Genomic DNA, 25,337 nt, shown 5'->3' on the forward strand with positions numbered 1-25,337 from the left:
TACCATGTCAGACTGGGACGATGACATGTATGACGACGACGAGGAGGAGCTCTCTTTTGAGGAAGACGATGCTCAGGAAAGTGTCGATGAGTCTGCAACCGACATGGAGAGCCGGTATTTTTGGGGGAAGGAGTTGCGGCAGGACGAGAAGCTGGAGGAGGCCCTTCAGGTGTTCCAGGAAAACATAGACAAAAACGATAACCCGGAGTATGTGTTCAAGTCGACGAAACAAGCAGTCAAGGTGAGCATTGAGCTTGGAGACGCGGTTAAGATTATGCGATATTTGGACCTATTCTTTGAGCAACTACCGCAGATGGCTGTGTCGTACGGGGATTCGTCTTTTTCAAAGATGCTGCACAGGTTTGACCATCCGATCCCGGGATGCTCGTCAGAGCTCCAGAAACAGGTATACAACAAGTTCTCGGCATATCTGAAAGCCAGCAACTCCAGCAACGAACGGTTGGTTATACGAGTTGAACTGGGGCGCGCAGGCCTGCTGCTGGCGGAACAAAATTACCGCGAGGCCCGCTTGCTGCTGCAGAAACTTGAGGATTCTGTCACAGCCTCCTCCGAAGCAATTAAAAGCACATATTTGCTGGAAGTTCTCGCTCTGGAAATGGTGATTGCGAGCCATGGCGAGATCAATGTCGAGGAGCTCTCTAGACTGACGAAAATGGCCAATAAACTGGGCTCAAGCATCCCGCAATCGCGCATCGTGGGCATCGTCAAGGAGTGCTCTGGTCTTGTGGCTATGTTCGACGAAGACTTCCAAACAGCCAACCACTGCTTCCAAGAAAGCTTTCGAGGCTTCAACGAGTGTGGCGACGATCGACGCGTCGACGTGCTGATGAAGTACATTATCAGCAACCTGCTGAGCGAGAGCGAGATCGATCCGTTCCAGTCGGGCGACTTCCAGGGCTTCGACGACGTTCCGGAAATTGTGAAGCTGATGGAGCTTTATCGGTACGTTCAGGAGACCGACATTGCCAAGTACAACACACTTTTGAACGACGACGAGGATTTCAAGAAACTGATGCAGGGTAACCTCCTTGCGCAGTTCATACCGTTTGTCACCGAGCTGGTTCATGTGCGATTTGTTGTTGAGTATCTGCAGCTATTCAAACGCGTCAGTTTGCGCCAATTGCAGGAGAAACTCAAAATACAGGAGTCGGACCTTGAAGTGATGCTACTAAAGCTATATGGCGAGGGAAGAATTAGCAACTACAAGTTTGACTTGGTGGCCAAGACAGTTGAGTTTTGCGGTAGCTCTATTCTCGATCCGCATGTCAGTCCCATAGACGTTCTTGAGCGTCTGCAGCTGTTCCAAAAAGACAAACTCAACGTTTCGAGTGACGATTTTGGCGCAGACTCTCAGGAGCGACTACAGGAGCTCTTGTCAACGAAATTTCACAAGGATCCTGTGCCTAACTCGCCGACAATACACACAGAACTTCCCAGCTCGACGATAATCTCGAAAGAAGTGCTGGAGCCTTTAATCAGCACTCCTCGTTCTTTCGAGTCTTCAGAGGAGCTTTTCAGGGAGCTGGAATATTACTTGGAGTATATCAAGTCTGCAATCCCATCCAAAGCGCCGATCAAACGCTCTATCATCGAGAAAGTCCGAATAGACAGCCAGAACCAGGAACGTGAAAAAATCAGTCAGATTGACGAGACTGGCAACACAGACTACGATCACCTGATACCCGAAGTTGTGCAGTTCACGATGATGGAGAACCTGGACGTGAGTGACAGAGAACAGCCGGCACAAGAGATTTCAGAAGAGGAGATGAAGGATAGAAAACTGAGGAGTCTTCATGAGCTTGTTTGTGAGCTGTCTCGCTACTACGACACTGTCAAGCGTAATTTTGCGGAAGGGCTCTGTGCTAATCGTAATTTTGGCGGAGAGGCGAGAGAGTGATTGCAGCTACCAAAACTGGCTGTGCTACAAATTTTCAGGGAAAAAATTGCACAAAAAAATAAAGGTCTTTTGAATGGTCCCAAAGAAGCAGACGAAGGCTGCAAAGCGGCGTAGCGCACAGAATCAGAAGCGTGAGATAGAGCCAGAGGTGAGGCAGGACTCACTGGCTCGCAACATGCTGGCTTCACAGCCAAAGCTGACGCCAAAGAGCGAGAAGAGACACGTTAAAAAGAGCCAGCTCAAGAAAGAGCTCCGAATCGCCAAGTTATACGGGAAAAAGAAGGAAAAGGTGTACGACGAAAAGGAGCTAGACATTCCTGTGCTAAACAAGGCGATCCAGCCGGGGGTTTTGAAGAAGAGAGGCAAGAAGGGCAAGAAGTTTGTCGCTGACAACGACTCCATCACTCTCAACAGACTGATTCGCCAGATCAACGACGAGAAAGACCTTGAGACTGAGTCGAAGCTCGAGAAGGCCAAGAGGCTCGAGGAGATAAGGGAGCTGAGAAGACAGGAGATGGAGCGCAAGGAACAGGAGAAAAAGATGAAGGTGGAGGACAAGAAGGAGGAGATCAAGCTCAAAGCAGCCACGGCGCGGTCTATCAGACGCAAGAACGCCAAGTTGGCCAAGAAGGAGATTCTCAAGCCGGACAGCAAGAAGAGCGTTTCATTTGCATGATGTACACTAATCTATTTCGCTTTTTTCAGAGATCTATTTGGTCATTAAGTAGTGGTCGTCGAGACGGTAGCCATGGAGATTTTCGATGCAATTTTGCGCATCCTCGCGTTGCTGGTACACTATTCTGGCTTTTTGGGTGTTGTCTGATTTTTCCTGCTGAAGTGAGACAGACGACAAAACTCCAAACGAGCCTGCTAAACGCACGATCTGGTCCTCGCTCGTGGCCTGCGAGATGTTTGCTGCGGTTAGAATAATATGAGCTCAACGTACTAATGTGCACTGTAGACATGATATTTTTTTTTTACCCTACCGAATAAAGCAGCACAAACGTAGACAAAATAGTTTCAGAAAGCCATGAAGGGACTCTTGTTATTTGGATTCTTGGGAATTGTTCAGGCTTTTAAGAACACAGCTCCCCTTATTGTGTCGGGACCGCATTTTAATGCCGACTTTGAGTACCTCATTCCCTCTTCCAGGCTGGCCGAAGTCACGGAATTGACAGAAACCACCTGTACCAGCAGGCCTCAGGAGAATATCATATATCTTCAGGTTGAAGGACTTTCGAAGCGGAATCTGGACAGAGATTTACTCTCCAACTTGCCTGATCCTGCGATTGTCGCTCCACACGTCCTGTATAATTCTGCGGAAGAGGTGTCTTTAGCCGTCTCCTCTAAATGCAAATCAACCACCGTGGACGTCCACGCAGACGACTGGTTAGACCAGATCGGCGGTCAAGGCGTGTTTGTAATACGGTTGGATGTCTCTGAGCTACCTATTCTTGAGACAATCTTGATCGGTGCCAACCCGAAAACCGTCATCATACAAGGTGTTCCTCGGTTCCAAAACACCATCTCTTTCTTGGGCCAGGCCAAGAATTATGTCAAGAAAATTTCGCAGTACACAAAGCGCTCGGATGCGGTGGACGAGAGCGACTACGCCGCAATCCAGGAAGAGCTGAATGAGGCGTTTGACGAAATCAACCAGATGATTGGGGACGAGACGGCCACCATTTACGAACCGGAGCAGGAGAACGTCAACTACAATACCGGGAACAGTGCTAGGTCGAGCAGCGTTGTGGATGGGTCGCTGTTCGACAAGTACGGTTTCTTCACGCCAGGGCTGGTGATGTGCACGTTTGTGTCACTGTTCCTTTTTTTCATCTTCTCCATCGCTTTAAAGTGGCTCAATTCTCTCCAGGTGAGCTACAAGGCGTTTGAGAAGCCAGTCACATTTGGCAAAAAAACGCAATGATCCATTCAGTATACATATGGAACTATCTTGTACGGAACCAACTTCTCGTACTCTGTCCAGGATTTGCCGTATTTGGTTCGACATTTGTGCTCATCCCGTTTCTGGCGGTGCAGCAGCAAGAAGGCAAAGTATATCACATAGAAGTATGTCAATGGCGTGCCAAACCCTGTTGGAAGACACCAACTCAATGCAATCAATAAATCTCCAAGATAATTAATATGTTGCGACAGTCCCCACCATCCTTCGACCAACAAGCTTGTTCCGCGGTCTGTTTTGATGCTCTTCATGTGCGGAAGCAGTCCTTGGCGGAATTTGCTCTTTTGGCTGTTGGACGAGTGGAAAATGTAGTATCCAATGGCCATGATGGCCACCACACCACTGAAGGCTCCCGAAGACAAATGCACAGGTCTGAGCGAGAGATATCTTGCTTGCAGGGAGTAAGTGAATGGAACCCAACACAGATCGCCAAATGCGAGCATGAAACCGAATCCGTCGGTGGTAATGTCCATCATGGAAAGCACGCCTTCCTCGTTGAGCACTCCGTCGAAAATGTAGAAGGATTGCATCGCAACGACGAACAAGAGCGAGTTAGCCACCGTTCCAGTTTCCAGATACTGTTTTTGGATGCATGAGAGGTCTATCAGCAGCCAAAGCAGCATTCCTGGCCGTAGCTCGCAAAAGAGCTTGATGTCCCAGGGTCCTATTCTGGGGTTGAGCTCTCTGCCGATAAACCAGTCAAAAAGGACGTTTTTGGAGTTTCCACCCTCCGCAAGAATGCGCTCGTACGTTCCTGCACCATTGGGCCGTCTCAGCGGGAAAAAGGAGCAGACGTAGACAAACGTGCTGAGAATAAGAGAAAATTCCCACGAAACGACCATCAGGGGCAAAAAATTGTCATAAATAAACTGAAGTTCGGGCACATTGCCCCTTGTGTACAACGCTCTTGCTGCCAAAGCTGCACAGACCAAAACACTCAGCTCCTTACCGTTGATCAGATACGTTAAATGTGTTCCGTCACGCAGCGTTGTGCCTTTTTTATAGTAGCCAGGAACAATAAGATCCAGCAATGCAAGACCAAAAAACCAGACCAGGTATGCTATCCAGCATTTGGCACTCAGAAACGTTTCCTTGGTGAGTTGTTCTGCAAGCAAGTTTTTGATCGTGTTGATCTGCAAATTGCACCCCTCGACAACATACCGATCATTGCACGCCGCATACAGGAAAACAACCACCAAAGGTAGACTGATGGTCAGAACCAAGGCCCCAGGAAACCCAAAGAAGTCTTTGTGGACGGTGACTGGATTGAGCATAGCAGAGGAAAGTTGACAAAAACTCGTATAAAAAGGAGAGCCAATATCGCGTCGATCGACCCTCACGAGTCAATTAATTTACTAAACTAATTTTACTTAATTATTATTACACATATGACTGTGACACAGACCAATCTCGACGGCATCCTGCCCCTTGTTGCCCGGGGAAAGGTCCGCGATATCTATCAGGTGGATGATAACATGCTGCTCTTCGTGGCCACAGACAGAATCTCTGCCTACGATGTGATTATGGAAAATGGGATCAAGGACAAGGGGAAGATTCTCACCCAATTGTCTGTTTTCTGGTTTAACTTGCTCTCTGACGTGATCCCAAACCACTTGGTCGCGTCTTCTGACAAGGATATTTTTGCCAAGCTCCCTGAACAACTGTCGGAGCCTAAATACAAGGCCCAACTGGCCGGCCGCTCACTCCTTGTGAAAAAGCACAAGCTTGTGCCATTGGAGGCCATTGTCAGAGGATACATAACAGGAAGCGCCTGGAAGGAGTACAAGAAGTCCAGCACAGTGCACGGCTTGCCAGTGAAGTCGGGATTGCAAGAGAGCGAGGCCTTTGAAAAGCCAATTTTCACCCCGTCAACCAAAGCTGAACAGGGCCAGCATGACGAGAACATCTCCCCAGAGCAAGCTGCGCAGCTTGTGGGCGAGGAATTGTGTGCAGAGGTGGCACAAAAGGCCATCGCACTGTACTCGAAAGCACGTGACTACGCCCTGTCCCGGGGCATCATTCTTGCCGACACCAAGTTCGAGTTTGGCCTCAACGAGAACAACGAGCTTGTTCTCGTTGACGAGGTGCTCACGCCGGACTCGTCGCGCTTCTGGGATGCCAAGAAGTACGAGCTCGGCCGGTCGCAGGAGTCCTTTGACAAGCAGTTCCTCCGTGACTGGCTCACCTCGCACCAGCTGAATGGCAAAGAGGGTGTTTCCATGACGGAAGAAATTGCCGCAAAGACTGCGGCCAAATACAAAGAGGCCTACGAGGCTCTCACAGGAAAGACCTGGGCATAGGTGTTGAAATAAACCAAGCTGTCCCAAATAATTTAATTATTTTCTGTATCCGGAAGTTTGTAAATATACTATTCGATGGACGATTTCCAAGTGTTGGAGCTCATCGGACGAGGCTCGTTCGGATGTGTGCGCAAAGTAAGGCGTGTCGCTGACGGAAAGGTGTTTGTACGCAAGGAAATATCATACGGGGCCATGAATAGCAAGGAGAAGCACCAGCTTAGCACCGAGTTCAGGATCCTACGAGAACTGAGACATCCCAACATTGTGCAGTATCTCCACCATGACCATGTCCAGGATGAGCACCAGGTTCATTTGTATATGGAGTACTGCGACGGAGGCGATCTATCGGTGCTGATAAAGAAGTACAAGGAGAGAAACGAGTTTATACCGGAAACACTGATCTGGCAGATATTTACCCAGGTGTTGAATGCGCTTTACAAATGTCACTATGGAACGTCGATAGAGCCGGTCAGCAATCTTTTCCAGTCGTCTCCCGAACTAGAACCGAAACCTGTGGACCATCAGGTGATTATTCATCGCGACATCAAACCAGACAACATTTTCCTTTTGTCGGACGGGTATTCGATCAAACTGGGGGATTTCGGTCTTGCAAAGTGGCTCCAACACGAAAACGAGTTTGCCAAGACCTATGTGGGCACACCATACTACATGTCTCCCGAGGTGCTGATGGATAGACCGTACGACCCCGTCTGCGACGTGTGGTCGCTCGGATGCGTCATGTATGAATTGTGTGCTCTACGTCCTCCCTTCCAGGCCAAGACTCACTTGGCATTGCAGGAAAAAATTAAGGCTGGCACGTTCCAGCCGATCCCTGACCATTACTCGCATAGACTACAGATGGTCATCAACGCATGTCTTATTGTCGACCCCATGGAACGCGCTACCGTCAACCAACTGCTACAGGACGCCTCTTTCAAATTGTTCAGAAAAGAGTGGGAAATGACGCAATGGGAGAACCGGCTGCGCGAGCACGAAACAGAGCTGCTTCTTAAGGAACGCAAGCTGGTCAAGTTTGAGGACGCTCTCAACGAAGAATGCAAAAATATGAATCTCAAGTTTGAAGAAATTAGAAATGGCTATAAAAATGAGTTCAATTACATGCTCGGATTGCAACTCAACAAAGTCCTCACAGAGCTCTTCGGGAACCAGCTCCCGCCAGCAGTCAGACAGCAGCTTGCCAACAGAGTAGGCAAGGAAAACTATCAACAGCCGGCATTCCAAAACCATAAACTCAAGGGCCCCCGTGAGCTATACGACAGAGCCCAGAAAAGAGACGAAAAGAGACGATAGATCCGCAGCATTCATTACAGAAAAACCATTAAAAGATGTCTTTATAATTTCTCAGCTTTCCCTCTTTGCGAGGCACCCAGTAGTTGTCTTTGTACTTCCAGTAGGTCTCACCCGTGACAGGATGTCTGGCCTGGACGAAAAAGGAGGGCTCATATTTTTGGCCCGACAGCTCGCGCTGTTTCCGGGCAGCTCTCTGTTTGTTTTCCACGCGCGTCTTTTCAGAGCTGGCAAGGTCATATTCTCCATTTTCCATTGCACGCTGGTCAGGGCGCAATCTTGTGTCTGTGCAGGCAATAACGGGTAGAAGATGAGGCTGAGGCGCGTTCAACGAGGCCGCAAAGTTCGTGAGATGGAACATCATCTCTGTTCTCTCGTTTGCTTCCCACACCAGGAACTTCGGTGCATCAGGCTTGGTAGCATCCTTGGCGAAGATCTTCGAGTTCCAATGACCACCGATCGTGTACTTCAGCTTACCGTCGTTCGAGTAGATCTCACCCTTGACTTCACCGGCGCTTGAAGCTCTCCAGCCTCGTTGCTTGAAATTGAAGCTCATATAGTCACCAGTGGTGTGGTTTCTAATTTCCATCTCCCCATAGTTATCGATAGTTGGATTTCCGACAATGATACCAATGACAGAGTTCCTGATCTTTTTCCAGGAATACGTTTCGTGGTCCACTCTCTGGCCCTTCTGGTCCACAACACCTTTTCCGGGATATAAATCCACATACCACGTACCCAGATGTTTGATGTCAAAGGAGCGACCCAAAAATTTGGTATCCACATTAGACTCTCCGTAATAAGACCACGATGGAGCCTCTGCAATAAGTGCAGAGATTGGAGGGTGATGACTCACTTGCTCGGCCAACAGCCTGTACCCCTGGTCCGGACGAGCATACTCAAAAGTCTCTCCTAGCAACGGATTGAATGGCTTAGCAATACGTCCCACCGTGGAAACATACTCCGAAGCGGCAAATGCAGCAATGTAAATCATTCTTGTAGGAGAATCGTCGATGGTCGCGGCCTTGTCTAGAAGCGAGCAGTATTCGAGCACCTCGGCACTTCTCTGCAATAGCGAGGTTGGCTCATTAAAAACAACAGGCAAAGTCATCTTAGTCATGTCTTTTCCCACCATGGACTTCAGAACACTCCACAGCGAGATTTTAGGTCTATTGTCTTCTTTCTTCAACGTGGTCCTAATCGGATCCTCATAGCCCTTGAATGTTTCCTCTTTCTTGATTTTTTCAAGTCGTTCGAGCTGCTTTGGACTTGTCAACTCAAAACCATTTACAACAACATGGCCCTTGCTGTCTTCCTCAGAACTATCTGCAACGGCCGTGGACTCGGTTGCACCGGTGGCCTGCTCGTCAACTTCTTCTTCGTGCCCAGCGTCTTCGGCATCGAAAAATTCGTCCTCAGACTCCTCCTCTTCGGCCAAAAATTGTCTAATCTGTTCTGGGCTCTTGCTTTCGACGTTGACAATGTTTTCTCTCACCGTGTCGTTTGGCGCGGCCTTAGTGACGGCCTGTATGATTCCAGGATTGTTCTTTAAAGATTTCTTGATCGCATGAAGCTTATCTTCGAGTTCCACAATTTTCTGCTCGCGCGACTGCATCTCCAGTTCCAAACGTTTGAGAGTATTTTCCCAAATCTTGGAGATCTCCTGCTGTCTCTCGATAATCTTGCCAAACTTGCTCTCGTACTTTTTCAAGAGATCAGACTGTGTTTCTGAGAGACTCGTCAAACTCGAAAGAATCGTCATAGCCACTTCAATCACCTGGCCCTTGGAAACGCTTTCGTCCGATTCGGCAGCAGTCAAAAACTCGCCAAAAGATTTCAGCTCGATCATCATCTGGTTCTTGCTCACTGCAAGCTCCGAGTTGTTCAGGTTCGAAGCAATGATATCCTCACCGTCGGCAATACTGCTGTCTCGGGGAGTTGTATGGACACTGCTATCCTCGTCATCAAGGTCAGTATCCGGTTCGTCGTCAGCCACAGAAGAAATCGTAATCTTACTGCCCGCCTCCCCACTAGACCCAAAAGATCCAATCGAAGGCGAACGGTCTTTCTTTGCAGGCAGCTTCAGATCGGCGTTCTCTTTGATTTCAGGTAGTGAAAACGCATCCTTGTTTCTCTTGGCGAGCTTCGAAAGTTTTCGCATCGGTTTCTTGTACGATTTGTTGTCTCTAGAAGACAGCGAGCCAGACCCTTCGTCGTCCGAAGACAAAGACACGGAAGAGGCGTTAGAAAACGTTCTTTGGTGGGCGGTAATTGGCGATGGCGACTGGTCATTGTACGATCCGCGGTTGCCAATGTTCTGTGTGCTATTAGACCTGGTGGACTCAAAGCTTTCTCTATTTCTTGCGGTCTTCTTGGCCCGTTGCTGTTCTTCCGCAGCAATTGCACGCTGCTGTCGCTCCTGGTCCTTTGCATAGCGTATTGCATTCTGTAACGCCCAGACCCATCTGTTGGTCTCTATCACATGATTGGCCTTGAGGTGCCATTTGAGAGATGCCTTGTTGCCCTTCTTGATAATGATCTCGAACTTGGACTTTTCAGAGCTGTCCATGCGCAACTGAGCGCTTGCAAGATGTATCATTCCACGACAGGAATTATAAATATCGTTCGGAGAGGTGTAGTAAGAGAGTCTTCCTTCGGCGTCCAGAATGAACCATCTCAGTTTATAGCCGCCGGCAAAATTGGTCCATTTCTTCAGAAAACCCTTGAATGTTGGCGGACCTGAGTGAAGCTGTCCGCTCTGATTAGTAGGATCGATCATGGTCTGATGGTTGCACGATTCTTTTAGCAATTTCTTCATCGTGGACGACACAGCAGAGTCAATAGGAAGTTTGCCATTGAGACTCCGTTTGAACGGATCCCCTCCATGTTCCAGAATGAACTTGACCATCTGGATGTCGTCTTTCTTGATAAACTCCAGCAAAACAGTGTCTCCCGTGACGGGATCGGTTCCATTGATGTCCAGCAGGTTTTTGACCCGTGGATTGCTCAATAGCCTATCGAGCACGTCAAACTTGCGTGTCTCAAAAGCGCTTCTCAGCTCGTTTGCCTTGATTTCCACAAATTTTGTCCGGAGGTCAGAAAGCAGCTGCACCGTTTCCATATTCGAGGAGCACTCGATGGGCTGCTTCATCTGCTTGTTGACAATACAGTCGTTGATGTCTTCCTGGCCCATCAAAAATGTGATAACGTCGTTTCGAGACGAAATTGCGGCGTAGTGCAGCGCCGTGTTCCCCTGGTCGTCCTGAGCATTGATATCGTCAACCAGTTTGTGTTGGACAATATATTCTATTACGGACAACGGAGCCACCTGCACCGCAAATATAAGGATCTGGTGCAATAAAAGCGTTACTTGCGGATCCGGCGGGTTGATTGCCCGGCACTCGTTAAAAAGCTCTTGCAGCTTATCCTTGTCTGAACTCCTCAGACAATCCAGCAGCTTGAGCTTGAGCAAACTAGCATTGGATGCGATGTTCATCTCGGGTAAACTGGAAATGTACCTGGCGTCGATAGAATACAATTCACGGTCTTAAAAGCAGTCAATTGTCGAGATGTTGCGATAGTTTGCAAATAGAGGTCTTTAGAAGGTTTTTTTACTTTCGCGGAGTCTCTTTGCACTGCCAAAACTTGTGCTTTGCGCAAAAAGCAAGGCAAGCAGGCAAGCGGAAAATGAAAGAACTTTAGCACGTGACCGTGGTCACGCAGCGGTTTTCGATAGGCACCAGATAGCTAATTTTCCAGTGCCGTTTACAAACAGTTGCCCGTTTTCCATGTCTCTGACCGCACCGTCCCTTGTCGCGCTGCTCAACAAGGAGTTCAAGCCGAACATGGAGGACATCCTAGCCGTCTACGGCGATGTCGCCATCGATAAGAAGATCAAAAACATCAAAGTCAAAGAGGTCGAGCTCGATCATGTCACACTTATCTTTAATCACAACGATCTGGAAGTCGAGATGCTCAAACCTATTCCGTTCCAAAAGCCTTTGGAGAATTACGAGCAGGTTCAGCGACATATTCTCTCGATGGCCCGCGAAGCAGCTTCTAAGAGAAACGTCAGCCATCTCCAGGTGAAGCAGGTTTGGTATCCGCAGACGGCACTTGAGCGGATCCTGGTGATTCTGGTGTCGGTGATGATGGTGGCTAAGGGGTTTCCGAACTTGATTTACGATGTGATTTTGAGCCGTGTTCTGCCTGTTCCAAACAAATGGATTCAGTACGTCAAGCCTTACAACGATTTTATTCTCGTCACGACAGTGGCTGTGCACGCCATAGAGGTGGCCGTTTTCCTGGTTCCCCGGTTTTTCAAGTACAGAGTGGCCCCGGACTACCAGATTGAGTGGCTCGTGCTGACCACCGTGGAGGGCTACCCGTCGATCAGACGCTTCGACAGAATTGTCGCCGAGCGGGCAAAGCTCTGGAAATACTACGAGGAGGGCGGGAAGCTCGTTGCGGACAATAATGAGTAGCCCAACAGGTATTCTTATTTTACGTGTAGAAAATACAAATTGCTAAACGTTTGGAAATTATTCTTTTTGCTATTTATTTATAATGGCGTACAACCTGGTGGTAAGTACAGCTCATTTCTCTCAATTGCACTAACGCAGTCCAAATACTCGTCCTACGCGTACTTCCACGAATTGGTGCCGGTGGCGTACCATGCCGTGCTGGCCTTCACGCTGCTGAGCATTGCTGCCGTTAGCGGTCTGTATTGCGTCACATTCCCCAGCTCAGGCAAGAGAAACTCGGCATTGTATGTGGTTTTCGCGCTTCTCGGGGCTGTTTCTGGCGCGTTCGGAATACTGTTTCTGTCCTCGTACGTTGGCGTGTACACGTGATCACTGGGTTTTCTTGGTTGCGTCTGTGTTCAGTCTCCAGAATGCTGTCATCTTGTTTTTGTATGTGATATAGAACACTGGCGCATATGCAAATAGTACGCCCTTGACCAACACTGCGGCACGGTCGGCCCACACGTCGTAGTCGACGTACTCTCTGTAGTAGCCGTACTCGGTCTCCATGAGTCTCAGGCAGATGAAGATCATGGCAGCCTCGCTGGCAGTGAGCACAGGGCTCAGCAAACCAAACATAATGCGTCGCAGGTTGGTCAGCCACCACACAGACCCTCCAAACGTCCGCACCTTGTAGAAATTGTACAGATGGCGCGAGCAGTCCACCAGCATTGAGGACGAGATCAAGACACTGAAGCTGATATTCTTCGCAGACTTAGGGTAGTTGAGAATGAGCGCGGTCACCAATGCCCTTGCACCGATGGATCCTAGCACGCGCCAGCCAGAGGTGCGAGAAACACCCTTCTTGGGCACTTTGCGGAAAATTGTCACGTATTCGAACCCGTCCACAAGCACACTTGTCAGGTACACGGTCAGGAAAAAGTCAGCGATGCCACCGGGGAGAAACCTCGTTCCAATGAGCGGAAACAGAATCGCAAACCGTGCCAGCACGCAAAATGCCAAAAACGCGCGCGAACAGTCCGAAAGCAAGAGGTATCGCTGGGTATTATTATATGCCATGGAAAATAAATACACTGCTTGTATTTTTTATTATTTTCCATGAGACTCTTGTTCTGGCTCGCCATATTTAGCGCTACCGTGTTTGCCGCGTGGTCGGCCGAGGACCTTGAAATTTTCAAATTGCAACACGAGCTCGTCCAGGATACCAAGAAGGAAACCAACTTCTACGAGTATCTCGGTCTTTCGAATGGGCCCAAAGCGTCCTACGACGAGATCAACAAGGCCTACAAAAAGATGAGCCGCAAACTGCATCCTGACAAGGTCCGCCGAAAGGAGGGGATGTCTCAGAAGGCGTTTGAGCGCAGGAAAAAGGCGGCCGAACAGCGTTTCCAACGTCTCTCTCTTATCGGAGCCATTCTCAGAGGAGAACGCAAGGAGCGCTACGATTACTACCTCAAACACGGCTTTCCAGCGTACACTGGCACCGGCTTTGCGCTTAGCAAATTCAGGCCCGGGCCCGTGCTGGCATTGGTCGTGGTAGTCCTTCTTTTCTCGGCCGTTCATTACATCATGCTCAAGCTGAACACACAGCAGAAACGCAAAAGGGTGCAGAATCTGATCGCCGATCTGAAGACCAAAGCATTTGGGCCATCAATGCTGCCGGGAACAAACTTTAGCGACCAACGAGTCGCCCATATGGACAAGCTCTTTGTGGTCAAATTTGACGGTTCTGTGTGGCTCGTCGACAAAGAGCTGAAGGAGGGTGAGGACTACATCGTCGACGAGGACGGCCGTCAGATCTTCAGAAGGGAAGCAGAACCGAAAAATAGGAAACAAAGACGCGCAAAGAAGGATAAAGACGAGGTTCTGCTGCCAGTCACCCCGGACGACGTGGAAGAGGTCACGTGGCGAGACATGCTGGTTGTCAGGTTTGTGTTCTGGGCGATCTCTAAGCTTGAAAAGAAGCCCAGAACGCACGACAAAGCGGACAAGGGAACAATCAGGCGTCTTCCTAATGGAAAAGTCAAGAAAGTGAGACCTACGGGCGAAAATGGTGAAAAAAATAAATAATTTGGCCTACGTGCCGTTCATCTCGTCATCATCATAATGTACATATTACTTTCTTCTGCCCCTATCACCTTCTTCGTCTGTCATTGGTCGTAAGTCGCCGCCGTCGACATCCTGTTCCTCACCCTCAATGACCTCGAGTTCGTTGCGGAACTCTTCGCTGTCGCCGTTGTCGAGCAATATCACGCTCCGGTCGCTCGTCATCGGCGTGGAAGAGACATCCTCCTCGTCCTCGCCGATGACGCTGTCGCTGAGCTCAGCAGGGTTCCCCAGCACCTTGTTGTACATCGCGTTGATCTCCTTGAGCTGGGTATTGATGAACTCTATCCAGCCATTGAACTGTGTGCTCTCGAAGAGCTTGTCAAACAGCGAGTTGAAGATATAAAACGACGACTTCAAATAGTACGGGTTGGTGACGTCGTTGTCGTCCTTTAGCACGTCGAATGTCTGGTCCTCTCTCGTCATACCAAAGTTCTCGACATAATTCTGGAACTTGTGTATTTCCTCGGCTATCAGAGTCAGATGGCCCATGTAGCCAAGCTTGAAGTTGTGCTGCCTCTCGTACTCCTCAGAGTAGCTGAAACAGTAGAGAATATAGTTGGGAAGATTGAAGAAGCCGGGATACTCCTCGTCGCACTCGTACTCGTTGAGGTCGAAGGCCTCGTAGTCGCCAAACAGCGACCAGATCAGCACTTTATTGAGGCTCAGGTTATCGTCGTATCTAGTTTCCTCCTGATTGGATGCCCGGTCCTCATCCCAGTTGGCGAGTCGTCCGTTGAAAATCTGCTGCACCAGATCGAACACCACGTTGTGCATGAAATTGTTCCATGGGAATTTATGGAGCTTAAGAATAATCAGTGGAATGCAGCTCGTTTGAAGAAGCCGCAGCTTGAAAAAGTTGCCAATCGACATGTCCAACGGCAGCTTGACAAACTCTTCGCCTGAAGGGCCCGACACCGTCGCCGAGGAATCCTCGAGCGACATTTTTTCCATCGGCTTGGTGATGTCGTGGTTGATCGCGTCGTTTAGCGCATCCATCACCAGCGACTCCGTCTTCTTCACGTCTCTCCATAGGTCACGCTTGTACATCAAGTAGTCCAGTTTTGACGACTTGTTCATAAGGATCATGTTGGAACAATGCAAGAGCTCTGCAATAAGCTCCATGACTTTAAATCGCTCGTACCCTAGGGGCTCTATTATCTCGCCTAGAGAGCTCTGCAACCCATGCACTGTATTCAGTTTGTAGTATTTTTCGGTGAGATAGTTGTCCTTGATCTCGTCCAGATGGATCGAAAACAGCTTCAACATTACTCCCAAATAAATAGGATCTCTCGAGTTTGGCAGGTTCCTGGTCATTCTCTTTGTACCGTCGTCCTCCTCTTCCTCGTCAAATACAACAGCCTCCACAGACTGCATCCAGTCGAACTCGTCGTAATCAGAGTTATTCTTGCGGATCACCTCAATCACCACGGATACAACCGTCACCAGCCCATAATGCCCATAATTGATCAAGACATCGAGCATTTCCAAAACGCACTTGCGCGACACCAGCTGTCTAGTAAGGTCATTTGGACCAATATTTGGATTGTTGGCTCGCGCAGCAGACGCTTGCTCTGGGTCCAGGGGCTCCCCAAACTCGTTCAGCTGCTGTTGGGTAGAGTCCTCCCAGAACCCAACGTTTGAGCTAATACCAACAATTCCATTGAGCAGATTGCAGAGGTTATCCTGGACGTGGTGCTCCAAATAGTATATTTTCACGAGTTTCAGCAGATTGAGAATTAAATTCTGGTCCATCAATATGTCAATCAGCCCGTTGGGATTGTACGGTTTGTCGGTGGATATCAACCTAACTAGTAGGTCGCATATCGTCGGCGATTCCGGTACAAACTTCAGAAACTGGTCTGTAATCAAGGCCGATTTTTGCTGGAACCGAATAAAATTCATCAGTTCGTTCATATTGGCAGTAGCAAGACTGTCTATGAGTTTGAGAAAATTGTTGAACAGCGTCACGTTATGGGTTTGCTTGAATGGCTGGTCCTCCAGGCTAGCGCCCTCGCCGGTCGGCCCCTGCTCCGTCTCGCTGTCGTCATCGCTGTGGACTGCTTTGCAGGGATGGAAAAACTCCTCCACGTCGCGGTCAAAAAAACCGGACCACAGTTTCTCTAGCAAACTGGAGTCGCCAAACAGGATTGACGCTATGTTGCTGCTCAGAAGCAAGGTGATCTCGCTCGCTGTCACAGAACGCTGCAACGCCCGCTCGTACTTGTCCAGTTCCTTGGGTTGCTCTTCGCTCTCGACATCGACGTTGTTCTCGCCTTCGAATATGCTGTGGCCGGAATCACACGCCGACCTGTCCCGTGAAAGACTAATTGACACGAGGATGTATTCGATTAACGTCTCCAGCACTTCCGGCTGTGTCACGTAGCTAATCAGTTTCTGGTTTTTGGCAAGGTTAATTTCATCTAGGAGATTAGGCTGATCTATGAGTTTGTTAAACAGAGACACGTTGAAGTGGGGGCGTTCAATTGACTGGTTGCTAGACTCAAGCATGGACTGCTGCAGATGGTCATTTTCCTGGATGGTTTGCAACAATCGTGATGCAGTCAGGTTGGATGGAGCAGCAGCTGGTGGGTCCACAGATTGAAGATCTGGTGGTTTGGAAGTAAGTTGCTGCTGATCCAAGTCTATTTCGGCCAGAATCTTGTTTATAGTGGCATTGGAGAACGAGGAGTTGAAAAAGGGCCAAATCCCGCTCATCACGAGCTAGTTATATGTGTGATGTATAAAAGCTCCGGGAGAGCAAAAGTGGCTATGGCGATGGAACGGAAAACCAGCGTGTAAATGAGATGGCAATAAATAGAAAGCAACAATGGGACAGCGGCTGTTGCGAGAATCTCAAGGGGGGCAGTAATGACAAATTGCCTTGATGTTATTGCCCAGTGGTTGAGATGCCAATTATTAAATCGGAAACTTGTGTGGTGCAGGGGTGGCAGTCTTCGGAAAATGGCCAGCAAGAATTACCCGGCCACTCACAACTGAAATGTTTTTTCCAAGTTTTTTTCGGTCTGAAAAATTTATTATCAACTAATCAACCATGGCTTTCACTAAGGCACTCAAGACCTCTGCTTACCACTCCCGTTACCAGACTCCTTTCAGAAGAAGAGCTGAGGGAAAGACCGACTACTATGCCAGAAAGAGACTCGTCACCCAACACAAGGCCAAATACAACTCTCCAAAGTACAGATTGGTCGTCAGATTCACCAACAAGGACATCATCTGCCAGATCGTCTCCTCCACCTTGACCGGTGACGTTGTCTTCACCGCTGCTTACTCCCACGAGCTCCCAAGATACGGTATCACCCACGGTCTGACCAACTGGGCTGCTGCCTACGCTACCGGTTTGCTCGTTGCCAGAAGAGCCCTGCAAAAGCTTGGCCTGGACGAGACCTACCAGGGTGTCGAGGAAGTTGAGGGTGAGTATGAGCTCACTGAGGCCGTTGAGGACGGTCCAAGACCATTCAAGGTCTTCCTGGATGTTGGTTTGCAAAGAACCACCACCGGTGCCAGAGTTTTCGGTGCTCTGAAGGGTGCTTCTGATGGTGGACTGTACATTCCACACTCTCCATCCAGATTCCCAGGTTGGGATATCGAGTCTGAGGAGCTTGACGCTGAGGTCCTGAGAAAGTACATTTTCGGTGGTCACGTTGCTGAGTACATGGAGGAGCTGATGGACGACGATGAAGAGAAGTACAGAACTCTGTTCCAGGGCTACATTGCAGACGACATTGATGCCGATGCCATTGAAGATCTGTACGCCGAGGCCCACGAGAAGATCAGAGAGGACCCATCGTTCAAGCCAACTGAGAAGAAGTTCACCAAGGAGCAGTATGCTGCTGAGTCTAAGAAGTACAAGCAGAAGAAGCTCACCAAGGAGGAGAGAAAAGAGAGAGTTGCTGCCAAGATTGCTGCTTTCAAGGCTGCCCAACAGTAAGTTGTGTAATAAATATATCTTCCTGGATACTCTTGTAAAATTTATTCACACCTGCCACCCGAGCACGGGAACGATTTATGTTCCTGCTTATCTGCAAATTACATCATTCCAATAAGTTTAGCACATTAAATTTGACGACAACAGTGGCAACTGCCAATCTTTGAAGAATAGGTTTTTGTCCTTTCCGAATCGCTCCTTTGCTCATCCTTTTTCTACACAACTAAGCTTCCATCGGCTAGGTCCGCGTGGACGCAAAGTTCCTGTTTTTCCCCATGACACAAGAAAACAAGGAAGGATCCGTCCGCGATCTGGTTGGTCAGGATCAGTTCGAGAGCCCCGGTGTGTCCAATGGCGATGTCGACTGGCTGTTTCGCGGCAAGGCGGCAAAGAAACTCTCCAGGAAAAGCAACAACATCTCCAAAGATGTCCAGAACCAAATACAACAGGCCCAGTTGCAGGCAGCCCAGCACAACCACCAGCCTTTGTCGACAGAAAACAGCGATGGCTCTCTTTCGGTGTCGCCGCAGCCGGTACCACAGCTGAAACCGTCGCTGAAGACGGCTCCGTCCGGGTCCAGTTCTTTCTCGGACTCCACGGCTAAGCCCTCCGAGAGCCATGTTTCATCCGGGCCTGGTTCGCATGGCCGTTCGGGCTCGAATCGCTCGCGGTCCGGTTCGCTATCGAGTTTTGTGCCGCGCGTGCGCTCCATGTCGGACTCGAAGGACAAGTCTCCGTTATCTACAGGGCCCAAGAAACAGTCATTATTTTCCTCTCTCTCGTCCAAATTCAAGTCGCAGTCGAGCGACACCGCGTCCGGTGCCGTGCAAGACCCCGGAAAAGACGCTGGCGAAGAAGATTTTAAACGTGTTGCGAGCAGAAAAGCGAGCGATTCTTCGTCCAGACGGCCCTCAGTGGTGGAGCCGCAGCGGCCGATCGAATCCGTGGACGCCGCGAAACAGCATCTCGAAAATATTCATTTTAAGCGTGTGACGTTCTCGCTACAGGACCTGCCGGATGATCCGCAGCAGCAAATTCCTTCAAGAAGACCAAGACGTGGCAATGTTTTGATTCCAGAGGACCTCAGTCTCCCGCCGCCAAAGCTCTCCATAGGCATCACAGATAACCTTAACAACCAGACCAAGGACGAGCCGCGCAAGGTGGATGAAAACCTACTGAGACAGGCTATGGAAAGACATCAGGCTGCTCTCGTTGAGAGCAGGAAGCATGCGCAAGAAGCACACCAAGCTGCTCTAAGAATTGCAAAAGAGGTTAACTCGTACAAAAAGCATTATAAGCTAGCCAAAGATAGAGACGACGAAGATGATGAAGACGACTGGGAGGCTAGAAAATACGACGAGTTGAGGAAAGGTCTCGACATTGATACTCCACTGCATCAACACGTCAACTATTTTGGCGAAGAGGCTGAAGATCACACAGATGAGCATCCAGAGGAGCTTTCGGAGGCTCAAAAAAATAAAACCAACGACGAGCTTCCATTGGACCTCCTGTACACTCGTTGCTGCCACTTGCGTGAGATTCTGCCGATCCCAGCTACTTTGAAGCAGCTGAAACAGAAAACAAGGCCGTTACACGTCTTGAAGATGCTCAATCCAAAACCGACGCTCATTGACGTCTTGTCGTTCTCAGATTTCCTAGCCATCGCACCCATCATGACGGTTATTTTTGACAACGTGACTTTAGACAACCAAATGGTGAAGATCATCCTCGTTAGTTTGTCTAAGTCAACAACCCTAGAGAAGCTATCGTTTAGAAACGTGGCTTTCGATAAGCAGGGATGGACCTGGATTTGCAAATTCCTTACTGTGAACAAGTCCATCTCGAAACTGGATCTGAGCCAACAACGAATTAAACCAGAGACTCCAATACAGTTTTACCGATCAGAAATGGACTGGGACCTGTTTACACAGAGTTTGATCATCAAAGGCGGAATAGAGGAACTGGTGATTAATGGTTGCAAGCTGTCAACAGCACAGTTCAAGAATCTGGTCAACAACGGCTTACGTCTGAAAACCAGACGGTTGGGACTTGCTTCCACCAATTTGGATGTTGACAAGGTGGGCATTTTGGCAGAGTGGATTTCGAGTCCTGATAACACCTGTATCGGTATTGACATTGCGGTCAATGATTTAACCTCGCAAGTCTTAGCTCCATTTGAAAAAGTGTTTGCAACCAAGATGGACAACGTGAAGCTGTTCTTTTTCTCGTTGAACCAGACCAACGTCACTGTTGATGATTGTGCAAAACTAATTGAGCTCTTGAGCACCTGCAAGACTTTGCGGTTTTTGGATCTTGGAAATAACCCACAACTGTTTCCAGGCATTTTGCCAACTCTTACTGAGTATCTACCAAAATTCCCAGATCTCCGCCGAATTCACTTTGAGTTCTGCAATTTGAGTGAGGCTGCCATCATTCAGCTTTGTCTGACATTTCAAAAGTGTCCAAAACTACTTCATGTCTCTTTGCTTGGCAACGAAAACATTAACCAGAGAACTGCTGCGTCGCTTTACATTTCTGTGAAAAACTCCAACATTTACAATCTTGACATTGACTACGATGGTCTTGGCGACGAAGTGTCTTCAAAGATTGCATTTTATCTCATGAGAAACATGGAGAAGTTTTTGAATAAAGACCTGACCCATAGCAGAGAGGAGGAAGAGGATCTCATTTTTGATGGCTCTCTCCTGACAAAGACCGCAGAAGCACTACTGGAATCGAATCAGGCAAAGAATGCTGACGAAAACCAGATCATCAGCAACGCTCTGGTTGAAAAGACGGTGAGACTTCGGAGTGAGATCCACAAGACCATGAATCGTCTGTTTGAAGCAAGAGCCAACGGCAAATTGTCGCTTGAAGGAAAAGAAACGCTATTGCGTTTCTGCCTGCTCGATGACTCGCTGGAGAGTATCATCCATATATTCTCTGAGCAAGAGCACAAAAGCGAAGATACAGACAAAAAAGCTACTCTGCCAGACGCTCCTGGCGTGCTAACAAGACCCGAGCTTATCAAGAAATTGTCGAGCCACCGCGCCAGCCAGAAGTTGCCTATGCACTGCTCGTCCTCGGACGTTATTGTGGCTGGTCCAATCGTTTCGCCGAATCAGGTTGCATTTGAGCCTGTGAACGGACCAATTTCTGAGGACGCTGCTCCGCATTCTGTCGTGGTCGATGCGAACTCCCAGCCGATTGATCATCTGACAGGTAAACCAGTTCTTATGAGAAGCGGGTCTCAGACGTCCATCCATGCCAAGGAGCTGGAAGAAGAGGAAGGAGAATTCCATAAATGGGGCTTTTTCGTCCAGAAACATGACTCTGATGCCCCTCTTCCAATCCCCATTGAAAAAACACAAGATAAGCCTCAACTGAAGGTCAGCAATATTCCTTCGGGCACAGAACTACGGCAGGCCGTAATGAAGGCCAAGGGAATCGAAAGCGTTTCAGACCTGATTAATAAGATTAACGTCGATTCGTCCAAGCTTTCCTTGATTTACGAGCCTTCATCGGACACGGAGCAACAGGGAAACCACAATGATGCCCAAACTAGCTCTGCTGTACCCTCAATTGCGGTTTCGCCTCAGACGACAGCAAATGCCACCCCTGTTGCTACTGTCAAGCCTCGCTCCGAAACTTCTATTTCTGAGCAAGAAGAACCACAAAGCCCGGTCTCCGTGAACTCGATGGACGCCTATTTTGTCCAGGACCATGAAGCTGAAGAGATTTACGAAAAGCTGCTGGACAACGTCGCGAAGGTTCGGTCCAACAGATCAACTGCTTCTGAAAGATAATATATTTATTTTTCTTTATATACTGTATTTCAGCCTGCATTAATAAAGATACTTCTCTGCACCGTAAATAAAATAAATACATATTAAATATACTCATGAGTGGTGTCAGGAAATCCCCTGGTCGCAAGCGACGTAGGCTGTTCAAAAGCCTAGAAATCCCCGATAACAAGATCTATGATGGGCTACATGAGGCTGCCGTGCGACGTGCGCAGTCTTCGGCGAGTGATAACAACAGTCGTGAAATTCGGAGTTTGAGAGCGCGATCTCGATCTGTCGACTATTCTGACCCATATGCTGACGACAATGGTATGGTGGCCGACTCCGGAAAGTCTGGCGAAAAACTGGTGCTGAAAATCAAATACAACGGAGACGGCGAAGTCATCCAGATGAAAAATTCACAAAAGGGTGTTTACGAAGTAGGAGAAGAAGAGCTCGAGCTGCCTTTTCGAGGACTTTTCTCTTTTAAGGACGCAAACACCTACTACACACGGCCCACCATGGAATTCAGAGCTCTGTTTGCCAAGATGAAAACTGAAAGCGAAGGCTCCAGACATCTGCACGGAGACTTATCTTTGGTTAGAAAACTCACCAGCGAGGAAAAGCTAGCTCAGCAGGATTACGAGCTGCAAACTTCAACAGTCTCCAAATTGCGCTGTGTGCACTTCCGAAACTACGAAATAGACACGTGGTTCAAGTCGCCGTATCCGCAACAGTACTCGTCCAACTACGTGTTGCATCTGTGCGAATACTGCCTCAAGTACTTTTCGTCCTCCTTTACGCTGCGACGACACGAAAAAAAATGTCCCTACTCGCATCGGCCGCCGGGAACAGAAATCTACCGGGAATCCCGCTTAGCTATGTTCGAAATCGACGGCCGCAAGAACGTGGTGTATTGCCAGAATTTGTGTTTGTTTGCCAAACTCTTCCTTAACTCGAAGACGCTCTATTACGACGTTGAGCCGTTTATGTTCTACCTTTTGTGCGAAATTGACGAAGATGGGTATCACTTTGTCGGCTATTTCTCTAAAGAAAAGCTGAACGGAACCAACTACAATCTGAGCTGCATTCTAACCCTGCCCATCTATCAGAGAAAAGGTTACGGAAATTTTCTAATAGATTTTAGTTATCTTCTATCTCGCAGAGAGTTCAGGCTTGGCACCCCGGAAAAACCACTTAGCGATCTGGGACTGTTTAGCTACCGGAACTACTGGAAGATATCTGTTGCGAAAGCTCTCAAGATGCTTGTGGAAGCGGACAAGGCACACCAAATCTCGGTGGACGATATTTGCAACCTCACAGGTATGATTCACAACGACGTCATAGTTGGGCTCGAGCAACTCAAGGCCCTTGTTAGAGATCCGGAAACAAAAAAATACGGTATTTGGATAGACATGGAACTCGTCAACAGGGTTCTCGCCGAGTGGAATGAAAAGAATTACGTCCAGGTCAAACAGGAGCGCTTACTTTGGAAACCCGTGATTTTAGGGCCTTCCGGAGGAATCAACACTACGTCCACTATGGTCCTTACTACTGACCGCGAAAACGACGAAAAAACGTCTATGTCAAACATCTCGCTAATCATCAATTTCCTGCGCGACGACCTCGAAGACAATCGCGACCTGGAGATACAGACGTTGGATAAGATAAAGCCTGCAAAACCAGAGTTTAATTTCGAGAGGTCTGTGGTCTGCTACCCGGGGAGAACCTTTAGTAAGTCTGAGACCGTGAGTCCCGACCAAACTCCCAAGTCTGAGCCAGTCGACTTAGACCCTTTTGGAATTGATGTCGCGCAAAGCTCATCCGATGACGAATTTATTGATAATGCAAGTGACTCATCTATCTGAGCAGGAAAAAAAAAATTTAACAATTTTCCAGCCCATTTACCATGCTTGAATCTCACGACACGCAGCTGTTCCGCACACCTGTTTCGATTCTCACAATCCCCAGGGACAGATTCTGGTTGTTCAAGAGCGGTGTGCTGGAGATTTTGTACAAATTAATTGACAGTCTGGAGGGTCAGAGTGATACTGACGAAGAGAGTGGAGACGAAAAACATCTGGTAAATTCCGTGCACTCTTTGATCGTCCAGAGGAATGATACCGGCGAGCAGGACTCGCTGAACTCCGAGGACGACGGCCTGTTCTTCCACCTGGCTTTTACTCCTGAGGAGGTGACCTTCATGTGTAGCACGAGTCTGATCCGGAAATACCTTTCCAAGCCGTTGTCTCTCAATAAACAAGCCCAATTGGGCGCAACACTAATTGACGAGGAGTTTTTGGTTCTGCAGGTTTTGACTGAAGGCACCATCATTGGCAAAAAAATCCTGGAATTGACTGCCCCTCTTTCGGAGCAAGGAATTCCTATTTTCTTCATTTCCAATTACTTCAGTGACCTCGTGCTGATACCAGCTGACCATAGGACTGCAGCTGTTGAAATATTGGAAAAGTCGCAGTATACAGATACCAGCAAATTAGAACAGGAGACGTTCCAATTATTCAGATCGAGCTCGGTGAAGCCCGTGCTGAACACAGATGTGAAGATTCTGCTAACAGGAGCTCGTCCTGGAGACTCTTCGCTAGTTCTACGACAGACTGTGGAGGCTCTGTCAAGGTACAACACCGAACAGAGCGGCACAAAGCACTCGTTCTTGGCATATTTTGCACTTACCAGAACGCCCACCGAGGACATTGGGTTGCTACTGCCTCTCGCAGATGACGAGATGGCCAAAGTAAATTATTCAAGAGCCACAATTTTGGGATCGTTGCAGGACTTCTATTTCCCGTTGTTCATCAACCTGAAAACGCTTCCTTTGGACTTGAAGGGCATTGTTGCTGGTGTTGCGTCGAAACTGTTGAAGCTCGGGCTGGACGAGATGAGCTACGTCAGTTTGGGACGTTCTGCCGTTGTGCTGGTGCCTGACAACTTCCAAGATACAGTTCAGAAAATGCTGGAATCCATGTGATCGACGCGTCAGTCGACCTTGACCGGAGTTTTGAAAGAGTTTCCATCTTCTCCATTCCCCGGCCAAAATTGTGCATTTCCTGAGGGCCTTATTACCGCTTCGGTCGAGCTGTATATAAGCAGCAACATCCGCCGCTGGTTGAAACCCAATGCGTCGCTCAAGTCTGTGGTCTGTCCAGGATGATCAGCTGCTACTCTTTCTAAAAGATAACAGGAATTTGGGGTGGAAACGAATCTCTACGTACTTTAAAGGGCGCACGTCGAACGCGTGCCAGTTTAGATGGCGGCGTCTCAAAAGCACTCGCGTGAGAACGTTGGAGTGTCACGAAACCAGCATAGTTGCCAAACCGTTGAGTCGGATACGGCGTTTGGACAGCACCGAACCAAGTGTCTTGCAAGCTCACGTCAACGTCAGCATAATCGGCTCGCGCAAGAGCAGAATCATGAAAATTAGTAGTTTATGTGAATGATACATGTTTCATTCCATAATTATTTACCGATAACTATTAATTAAATACAGAAATAATTTCAGATCAACATTG

The 25,337-nt window shown here is 48.5% G+C and overlaps 16 protein-coding genes across 16 annotated transcripts; 11 read left to right on the forward strand and 5 right to left on the reverse strand.

The window, feature by feature from the left end:
- Positions 1–33: 33 nt before the first annotated feature.
- Positions 34–2,594, forward strand: OGAPODRAFT_95106 (uncharacterized protein). The gene has a single exon (XM_018357683.1). The coding sequence runs from the start codon at positions 104–106 to the stop codon at positions 1,916–1,918; it is 1,815 nt and encodes a 604-aa protein (XP_018210252.1). The 5' UTR covers positions 34–103; the 3' UTR covers positions 1,919–2,594.
- On the forward strand, positions 1,992–2,594 carry OGAPODRAFT_24995 (uncharacterized protein; the record flags this gene model as incomplete). Its single annotated transcript, XM_018355291.1, has 1 exon — positions 1,992–2,594. The coding sequence occupies one exon, from the start codon at positions 1,992–1,994 to the stop codon at positions 2,592–2,594; it is 603 nt and encodes a 200-aa protein (XP_018210253.1).
- Positions 2,595–2,627: 33 nt separating this feature from the next.
- Positions 2,628–2,883, reverse strand: OGAPODRAFT_9546 (uncharacterized protein; the record flags this gene model as incomplete). Its single annotated transcript, XM_018357751.1, has 2 exons — positions 2,628–2,833; positions 2,865–2,883. The coding sequence occupies 2 exons, from the start codon at positions 2,881–2,883 to the stop codon at positions 2,628–2,630; spliced, it is 225 nt and encodes a 74-aa protein (XP_018210254.1).
- Positions 2,884–2,948: 65 nt separating this feature from the next.
- OGAPODRAFT_14050 (uncharacterized protein) lies at positions 2,949–3,845 on the forward strand (the record flags this gene model as incomplete). Its single annotated transcript, XM_018353397.1, has 1 exon — positions 2,949–3,845. The coding sequence occupies one exon, from the start codon at positions 2,949–2,951 to the stop codon at positions 3,843–3,845; it is 897 nt and encodes a 298-aa protein (XP_018210255.1).
- Positions 2,954–11,020, forward strand: OGAPODRAFT_101878 (uncharacterized protein). The gene has a single exon (XM_018353072.1). The coding sequence runs from the start codon at positions 6,257–6,259 to the stop codon at positions 7,490–7,492; it is 1,236 nt and encodes a 411-aa protein (XP_018210256.1). The 5' UTR covers positions 2,954–6,256; the 3' UTR covers positions 7,493–11,020.
- On the reverse strand, positions 3,851–5,155 carry OGAPODRAFT_24996 (uncharacterized protein; the record flags this gene model as incomplete). Its single annotated transcript, XM_018355292.1, has 1 exon — positions 3,851–5,155. One exon carries the CDS (start codon positions 5,153–5,155, stop codon positions 3,851–3,853), a length of 1,305 nt encoding a protein of 434 aa, XP_018210257.1.
- On the forward strand, positions 5,269–6,233 carry OGAPODRAFT_17022 (phosphoribosylaminoimidazole-succinocarboxamide synthetase Pur7; the record flags this gene model as incomplete). Its single annotated transcript, XM_018354828.1, has 1 exon — positions 5,269–6,233. A coding segment is annotated over one exon (913 nt), but the record flags the coding sequence as incomplete, so codon positions are not given.
- Positions 6,270–11,020, reverse strand: OGAPODRAFT_17024 (uncharacterized protein). Its single transcript, XM_018354829.1, has one exon. The coding sequence runs from the start codon at positions 10,983–10,985 to the stop codon at positions 7,521–7,523; it is 3,465 nt and encodes a 1,154-aa protein (XP_018210259.1). The 5' UTR covers positions 10,986–11,020; the 3' UTR covers positions 6,270–7,520.
- A 277-nt stretch (positions 11,021–11,297) lies between these two features.
- On the forward strand, positions 11,298–12,006 carry OGAPODRAFT_17025 (uncharacterized protein). The gene has a single exon (XM_018354830.1). The coding sequence runs from the start codon at positions 11,335–11,337 to the stop codon at positions 11,971–11,973; it is 639 nt and encodes a 212-aa protein (XP_018210260.1). The 5' UTR covers positions 11,298–11,334; the 3' UTR covers positions 11,974–12,006.
- Positions 12,007–12,039: 33 nt separating this feature from the next.
- OGAPODRAFT_77454 (uncharacterized protein) lies at positions 12,040–13,032 on the reverse strand (the record flags this gene model as incomplete). Its single annotated transcript, XM_018356331.1, has 1 exon — positions 12,040–13,032. One exon carries the CDS (start codon positions 13,030–13,032, stop codon positions 12,343–12,345), a length of 690 nt encoding a protein of 229 aa, XP_018210261.1. The 3' UTR covers positions 12,040–12,342.
- A 57-nt stretch (positions 13,033–13,089) lies between these two features.
- On the forward strand, positions 13,090–13,773 carry OGAPODRAFT_40623 (uncharacterized protein; the record flags this gene model as incomplete). The annotated part of the gene is made up of 1 exon (XM_018355397.1): positions 13,090–13,773. A coding segment is annotated over one exon (684 nt), but the record flags the coding sequence as incomplete, so codon positions are not given.
- On the reverse strand, positions 13,104–16,963 carry OGAPODRAFT_17026 (uncharacterized protein; the record flags this gene model as incomplete). The annotated part of the gene is made up of 1 exon (XM_018354831.1): positions 13,104–16,963. A coding segment is annotated over one exon (2,388 nt), but the record flags the coding sequence as incomplete, so codon positions are not given.
- Positions 16,964–17,134: 171 nt separating this feature from the next.
- Positions 17,135–18,055, forward strand: OGAPODRAFT_101890 (uncharacterized protein; the record flags this gene model as incomplete). Its single annotated transcript, XM_018353073.1, has 1 exon — positions 17,135–18,055. The coding sequence occupies one exon, from the start codon at positions 17,135–17,137 to the stop codon at positions 18,029–18,031; it is 897 nt and encodes a 298-aa protein (XP_018210264.1). The 3' UTR covers positions 18,032–18,055.
- Positions 18,056–18,176: 121 nt separating this feature from the next.
- On the forward strand, positions 18,177–21,882 carry OGAPODRAFT_17027 (uncharacterized protein). Its single transcript, XM_018354832.1, has one exon. It carries the CDS (start codon positions 18,304–18,306, stop codon positions 21,832–21,834), a length of 3,531 nt encoding a protein of 1,176 aa, XP_018210265.1. The 5' UTR covers positions 18,177–18,303; the 3' UTR covers positions 21,835–21,882.
- Positions 21,883–22,268: 386 nt separating this feature from the next.
- On the forward strand, positions 22,269–23,444 carry OGAPODRAFT_37384 (uncharacterized protein; the record flags this gene model as incomplete). The annotated part of the gene is made up of 1 exon (XM_018355339.1): positions 22,269–23,444. A coding segment is annotated over one exon (1,176 nt), but the record flags the coding sequence as incomplete, so codon positions are not given.
- Positions 23,399–25,322, forward strand: OGAPODRAFT_17028 (uncharacterized protein). Its single transcript, XM_018354833.1, has one exon. It carries the CDS (start codon positions 23,720–23,722, stop codon positions 24,794–24,796), a length of 1,077 nt encoding a protein of 358 aa, XP_018210267.1. The 5' UTR covers positions 23,399–23,719; the 3' UTR covers positions 24,797–25,322.
- Positions 25,323–25,337: the final 15 nt, after the last annotated feature.

This window comes from Ogataea polymorpha, assembly GCF_001664045.1.
Source record: "Ogataea polymorpha strain NCYC 495 leu1.1 chromosome Unknown OGAPOscaffold_5, whole genome shotgun sequence".
In the NCBI taxonomy this organism is placed as follows: Eukaryota; Fungi; Ascomycota; class Pichiomycetes; order Pichiales; family Pichiaceae; genus Ogataea; species Ogataea polymorpha.

Bases quoted from the DNA above. Each gene is read 5' to 3' on its own strand.
- OGAPODRAFT_101878 (XM_018353072.1), top strand. From the start codon at position 6,257: ATGGACGATTTCCAAGTGTTGGAGCTCATCGGACGAGGCTCGTTCGGA.
- OGAPODRAFT_17025 (XM_018354830.1), top strand. From the start codon at position 11,335: ATGGAGGACATCCTAGCCGTCTACGGCGATGTCGCCATCGATAAGAAG.
- OGAPODRAFT_17028 (XM_018354833.1), top strand. From the start codon at position 23,720: ATGCTTGAATCTCACGACACGCAGCTGTTCCGCACACCTGTTTCGATT.
- OGAPODRAFT_17024 (XM_018354829.1), bottom strand. From the start codon at position 10,985: ATGAACATCGCATCCAATGCTAGTTTGCTCAAGCTCAAGCTGCTGGAT.
- OGAPODRAFT_95106 (XM_018357683.1), top strand. From the start codon at position 104: ATGGAGAGCCGGTATTTTTGGGGGAAGGAGTTGCGGCAGGACGAGAAG.
- OGAPODRAFT_17027 (XM_018354832.1), top strand. From the start codon at position 18,304: ATGACACAAGAAAACAAGGAAGGATCCGTCCGCGATCTGGTTGGTCAG.